The 6,697-nt window shown below is 42.2% G+C and overlaps 1 protein-coding gene across 1 annotated transcript in view; it reads left to right on the forward strand.

Annotated features, from left to right (window-relative positions):
* Positions 1 to 6,697, forward strand: part of WHAMM (WASP homolog associated with actin, golgi membranes and microtubules) — a 30,988-nt gene that overhangs the window by 2,186 nt on the left and 22,105 nt on the right. The window contains exons 2-3 of the mRNA XM_023725909.1: positions 1 to 111; positions 4,849 to 5,022. Of these exons, the coding sequence (XP_023581677.1) occupies positions 1 to 111; positions 4,849 to 5,022 (285 nt within the window). The remainder of the gene's footprint in view (positions 112 to 4,848; positions 5,023 to 6,697) is intronic.

Raw genomic sequence — 6,697 nt, forward strand, 5'->3', positions numbered from 1 at the left:
GACGCGCTCTTCCCGGCCCAGGGCGGCGCCGCAGACTGTGAGAGCCTGCGCGAGTTCCGGGAGCGGTCCCTGCGCGCGCGGTGGACCGAGGCGGGCGCGCGGCTGCGCCAGGTACTCGCCGGCGCCGGGCCGTGGACGCCCATTTGTTTTCGTTTATGTCATGGATCATTTAAGAGCGGAGGGCAAGCGTTAAGAAGTTAGGTTTCTTCCGTAGACAGGTGCTGAGACCGGTCAAGTTTAACAGTCTGAGCTGGAGAAGGAGGGGTGCAGGGAAAGCTGCAGGTTTACAGGTGACCTTCGCCTCCAGGGTAATTCTACAGGACCTCTCATGAGGCCTAGGGAGAGGACATGTTAAGTTAAATCATTGTCTGTTCGCACTTAGGAGCCAGCATAGCCCCTTAAGCCTTTTCCTGGGAGACATTGGCAGAGCAGGCTGTTATGATGGGACATGCCAGACAATATTGAAAGCAAAACTGAAAATACCCGATATATGTAGAGAATAATAACACTGAATACATGTAATCAATTCCAGGTTCTGCCTGTGAGAGAAGACCAATAATGGAAACAATGTTTTAGAGGATGAAGGGGCTTCTAGGAGACAGGTTTTTTGTTTGCTTTAAATAATACTCGATCAAATGGAAAGCCAACAGGAAGTGAAATTTGTTCATCAAATTGGAATAGAATAGGTGTGTCCTTTAAGCTTGGAACAGGTAGTTTGAGACATTGAACAATTAAGTATTTGAGTGGTAAATTTATAGAGCTTAAGGGGAGGGGGCAAAACAAGTCCACAAAAGAGTTTAGGAGAACATATGGCTTATATGTCCACAGTTTACTAAGGGGAGCCAAAATTTGGGCCTTTATTCTGCACCCTGAGCAAATCTTCTTCCCTTTCTCATTCTAGGCCATTATTAATCTGCGTAATTTTTCTAATGTTACATCTGTCTATTCTTTTGAAGAAGGGGAGGTGTAAGAGAAGAATTTAGTCACATTTAAAAGTCTTAATTATATCTTCTTAAGCTAAATATAGAATGTGCTTTTTAAATTAAAACAGTTTTATAAAAGGAGTTAAAGTAGTTTCTAAAAGGACCTTTGTTAGTGGTGCCATTTTATTGTGGGTTTTATGAGTATCTACACTCCCACTTCTCGTGTTGATTTCACTGTACCGCCTATGAGGAAACCACAGGAGAATTTCAGGCCAGCCAACTTTATTTATTTATTTTTTTAGCTGTGATTTAGGTGAAAGTTTACAGCTCAAGTTACTTTCTCATACAAAAATTTATACACATATTATTATGTGACATTAGTTCCACTCCCTGTATTGTGACAGCACACTCCCCCATTCCACCCTGGGTTTCTTGTGTCCATTCAACCATTTCGTGTCCCTTCCTGCCTTCTTATCCTGCCTCTGGACAGGAGTCACCCGTTTGGTCTCGTGTATCTGCATGAAGCAAGAGGCAGTCTCTTTATGAGTATTATTTTATGTTTTATAGTCTAGTCTAATCTTTAAAGAGTTAGTTCGGGAATGGTTTTACTTCTGAGTTAACAGAGCGTCTGGGTGCCATGCCTTCGGGGTTCTTCCAGTCTCAGTCAGACCATTAAGTCTGGTCTTCTTACTAGAATTTGAGTTCTGCTCTGCACTTTTCTCCGTCTCCATCAGGGACTCTGTTTTGTTCCCTGTCAGGGCGGTCATTGATGGTAGCCGAGCACCATCTAGTTCTTCTGGTCTCGGGCTGATGGAGTCTCTGGTTTATGTGGCCCTTTTGTCTCTTGGGCTAATATTTACCTTGTGTCTTTGGTGTTCTTCATTCTCCTTTGCTCCAGGGGGGTTGGGACCAATTGATGCATCTTAGATGGCTGCTCGCCAGCTTTCAAGACCCCAAACACCACTCACCAATGTGGGATGCAGACATTTTCTTAATAAATTTTGTTATGCCAATTGACCTAGATGTCCCCCGAATCCATGGTCCCCAGGCCCCAGCCCCAGCTACTCTGTCCCTCAAGGTGTTTGGTTGTGTTCAGGAAACTTCTTAGCTTTTGCTTTGGTCCAGTTGTGCTGACTTCCTCTGTATAGTGTGTTGTTCTTCTCTTCACCTAAGATGATTCTTGTCTACTATCTAGTTAGTGAATTTCCTTCTCCCTCCCTCCCTACTCTCATAACCATCAAAGAATGATTTCGCCTGTGTTTAAACCTTTTCTTGAGTTCTTATAATTGTGGTCTCATACAATATTTGTCCTTTACAACTGACTAATTTCACTCATCATAATACCCTCCAGATTCATCCATGTTGTGAGATGTTTCAAGGATTCATCATTGTTCTTAATCACTGTGTAGTATTCCATCATGTGTATGTACCATACTTTGTTTATCCTTTCATCTGTTGATGGGCACCTAGGTTGTTTCCATCTTTTTGGTAATGTGAACAGTTTTGTAGTGAACATGGGTGTGCATATATCTATTCATGTGATGGTTCTTATTTCTCTAGGATATATTCCAAGGAGTGGGATTGCTGGATCGTATGGTACTTCTATTTCTAGTGTTTTAAGGAAGCACCAGATCATTTTCCAAAGTGGTTATACAATTTAACATTCCCTGTAGGAGTGCCTAAGTGTTCCAGTCTCTCCACAACCTAACATTTATTATGTTGTGTTTTTTGGATTAGTGACAGGCTTGTTGGGGTGAGATAGTATCTCATTGTAGTTTTGATGTGCATTTCTCTAATGGCTAATGATCGTGAGCATTTTCTCATGTATCTGTTAGCTGCCTCAGGCCAGTCAACTTTTGATCTTCAATTTATCATTTGGTATCAAACGAACTTTTCTTTTTCAGACATTGTTTCTCACAGAGAGAAATCGTTTCTCCTTAAACTATAACATATGTACATATGATATATGTAGTTGCTATGTTAAAAGTTATACTTTTCCCCAATTAAAGTTCATTCAGGAGTATTATAGCGCTAGCATAGTTCATGCAGGGAGCCCTGGTGGTGCAGTGGTTAAGTGCTTGGCTGCTAACCAAAAGGTCAGTGGTTCAAACCCACCAGCTGCTGCATGGGAGAAAGATGTGGCAGTCTGCTTCCGTAAAGATTTACAGCCTTGGAAACCCTATGGGGCAGTTCTGCTCTGTCCTGTAGGGTCACTATGAGTCGGAGTTGACTCAACAGTAGTGGGTTTTGGGTTGGGTACAGTTCATGCTGTTGAGCTGATCACAGTAGTATAGGGTACCTGTTTAACTGGAACTTAAAAATGGGAGGAGGAGGAGGGGTAGAAGGGCTTAAATACAAAACATTCCACATCCATGGAGGTGGATATAAACCATCTTAATACTCATCTCTATTTAGAATAGAAAAGCAATAAATTCTAGAATTAGACCAATCACTAGTATATAGAAAATGAAGTTGGATGTTTTAACTCTTGATATTTTTGGAGTAGTTTAAGAAATAAGGCTGAAAAATACCAGTTGCCTTAAGTTTACTTTTTTGTTCTTTTGTATTTTAATTTTGTTCAGGAAAACTTTTATTCCTCTCTTTTTTTTTTTTCCAAACTACCATTATCACCTGGATAAAACTGAAGCTGAAAGTAGATCACTTTACCTTTAAGTACGGAAAGGAAATAGAAAAATTTAAGAATGTATTGATTGAAAAAAATTCTATTTTATTACTTGATTTTATTTTTCTTCTGGGAAGTAAGATAATTTCTTAGTAAACGAATTCAGCTAGATTTTATAAACTGATCAGTTTATTTTCTGCCCTACACCTGAAGCAGCGCTCTGCATAGAGAGCAGAGCCACAGTTAGGCTCTGTAAATGAGTCCACTTCGCTGTGGGCTTGTGGGCAGTATTCATCTGGGGAGGTAAGAGCATCAACATGCCGAAGAAGTCGTGGGAGGCATCTCTATAATGTCCTTATGAGCTTTTTAAAAAGCAGTACAGGCTGGTAAAACCTCTAAGGTCAGAAAAGTCTAATGAAAAAAATCCATTATCTACCACCCAGAGATACCCGCGGTTAATATTTGATGACTCTTTCAGGCCCTTTTCTCTCAATACTTGGTACTTAGCTGAGATTAAATTTTGTACACTACTTTTTCCCCCTATTTCAGATTAAAAATTTCCGTTGTTACTAAACAGCCGTTAAAACCACAGAGCTGAATGACTACAGTAATAATATTCTACCATGGCTATACCATGATTTGTTAACCATTGTTTTATTCGGCATTTTGGTTGGAGGACAATAGTGTTTTCGTATTTAATCAGTACTTAAAATGGATGTAAGAAGGAGACTAAATGGGTAGCTTCTGTCTGGAGGTGAGATGAGAAGGTAGAGAGGGTCAGGAGCTGGTTGAATGGGGACGGGAAATTGCGTGGAAAGGAGGAGTGTGCTGTCAGTATAGGGAGAGCAATTAGGGTCACATAACAAATGTATGTATAAATTTTTGTATGAGAGACTAACTTGAATTGTAAACTTTCACTTAAACTACAACAGTAAAAAATTTAAAAAAAAAATTGATGTAAGGAGTCCCTGAGTGGCACAAATTGTTAATCACTAGACTATTGACTGAAAGAAAGGTTGGCAGTTCAAACCCACCCAGAGGCACCTTGGAAATAAGGCCTGGGGATCTCCTTCAGAAAGGTCACAGCCTTGAAAACCCTATGGAGTGTGGTTCTACTCTGCACACTTGGGGTTGCCATGAGTCAGAATTGACTGGACAGCAACTAATGACAATAACTACGACAACGACAACAAAATTGATGCATTTAAGTTTAGAACATTAAGGTGTCTTTAGTTTTGTTTGTTTGGTATGATCTTATAAATAATGTCCATACTCGTGCTTGATTTACTTTTTCCTTTCTAGGTTCTTCAAGGTCATGAAAAAGCCAACACAATGGTAGCATTAATGACAGTTTATCAAGAGGAAGATGAAGCATACCAGGAATTAGTTATTATGGCAACCATGTTCTACCAGTATTTACTGCAGCCATTTAGGGATATGCGGGAAGTTGCAACTTCACGTAAACTTGACATTTTGGTATGTTTTCTTTGTATTTTATCAGATTTACAGTTTTTCATATGTTTCTTTAGTCACATTTAAGATTCAGTCCTACGTTTGAACTTTGTTTGAGTTTACCCTTATGTTTAGTTGGTAATGTAGATATATCAAATTTATATTTAAAAATTGAGGGAGGCGTGGTCAACATGGCAGACTAGTTAGACGCTTCCTATATCCCTCTTACAACAAAGGCCTGGAGAAACAAGTGATTTGATTCTATGTGAACATCTGGCAGCCCTGAACAAGGCAAGGTTAAGAAATCCATCTGAGTCATCCCAGAGAGGAAGACCGTTTGGAAGAGGTGAGGAGCGCTAGAGCTGCGGCAGCAATACTGCAGAGACACAGCCACGCCGGGCCGCGGTGAAGCAGGCAAACAACTGTGCTGTGCGCACGCTCAAGTGGCAGTTTCCACATTGAGAGAGACCTGGCAGCAGAGATTCTGCTTGGATACTCCGAACCAGTGAAGAGCAGCTCCCAAAAGGCTAGGATAAGTACACGCGCGCATCCTTTCGCGGCGATTTAAAAAAAAGAAAAAAAGCCCATTTGGGAAAAACCTCTCTCCCTTTTGCCTCCTACCTCTGTGCTCTGCACCGGATTTGGGAAAAACCTCTCTCCCTTTTACCTCCTACCTCCGCGCTCTGCACCGGATTTGGGAAAAACCTCTCTCCCTTTTATCTCCTCCCTCCGCGCTCTGCACCGGATTTGGAAAAAACCTCTCTTCCTTTTACCTTCTCCCTCCCCGCTCTGCACCGGGAGCCCACTGGGCCGGAAGTAGATCCCAAAAGGTGCCCTGACCCATTCTCCTGGCCTTGGAGAGGGAACAAATAAGCTGCTGGCTCCCCTAGGCCAGGAACACAGGGTTGGCACAGCTCCTTTGCTGGCCATAGAAATCGGGGGTCTGCAGACTCTGAGTGCCATACACCCTTGTATAGACTTGTGGGGACCCATCTCAACAGCGTTAGCCCTCACTGCCACAGTACAACAGGGCAAACATCTGAAGTTTAACTTCAGCTGCTTCAGCTGTGAACAGGCAGATTTGTGATTCTCGAAATAGCGCTGCCCCTCAAGTAGGCACTTTTATCGATCTGCAGCAGCATCTTGAGGACTGGTGGTAGCTCCTAAAGTGACTAGTCACCTGCTACAGGAGTTCAAGAAAAAGCCCTCGAGTCTTTGCAGCCAACATAGTGGTGTGCTCTTAGCCCGGCTGCAAAACTCACCTACCTATTCACCCTAGAGAATAGGGACACGCTTTTCTTTCAGAATCTCAGGGGCAGCTGTCAGCCCCCTGCCTGGCTCAGCACGTGATCCCCTACCACAGCCAGAGTCCAGTGTCTGCACCAGTCACCCATGCCTCTCTAGGACTGGGGGTGAGAGCCTGCATCACACAGTTGGTGACCGACTGCCTGCACACCCAAGCTGATCCCATACAGGAAATTTTAACGGACTCCAGCATGCACATACTTAGTTACAGAACTAACTACCTGGTGACAGGACATTAGAGATCAAAAGGTGTCAAAAATCAAACCAGTGCACACTAGCAGCCTATTTGGGCATATCAAAACAAAACAAAATAAGAAGCTAGGTCTCACTAAGCAAACACAAAATAAAATTATAATAAATTATTGATGGTTCAGAGATAACAGTCAATATCAAG

The sequence above is a fragment of the Trichechus manatus genome, unplaced genomic scaffold (assembly GCF_000243295.1).
Source record: "Trichechus manatus latirostris isolate Lorelei unplaced genomic scaffold, TriManLat1.0 scaffold00009, whole genome shotgun sequence".
In the NCBI taxonomy this organism is placed as follows: domain Eukaryota; kingdom Metazoa; phylum Chordata; class Mammalia; order Sirenia; family Trichechidae; genus Trichechus; species Trichechus manatus.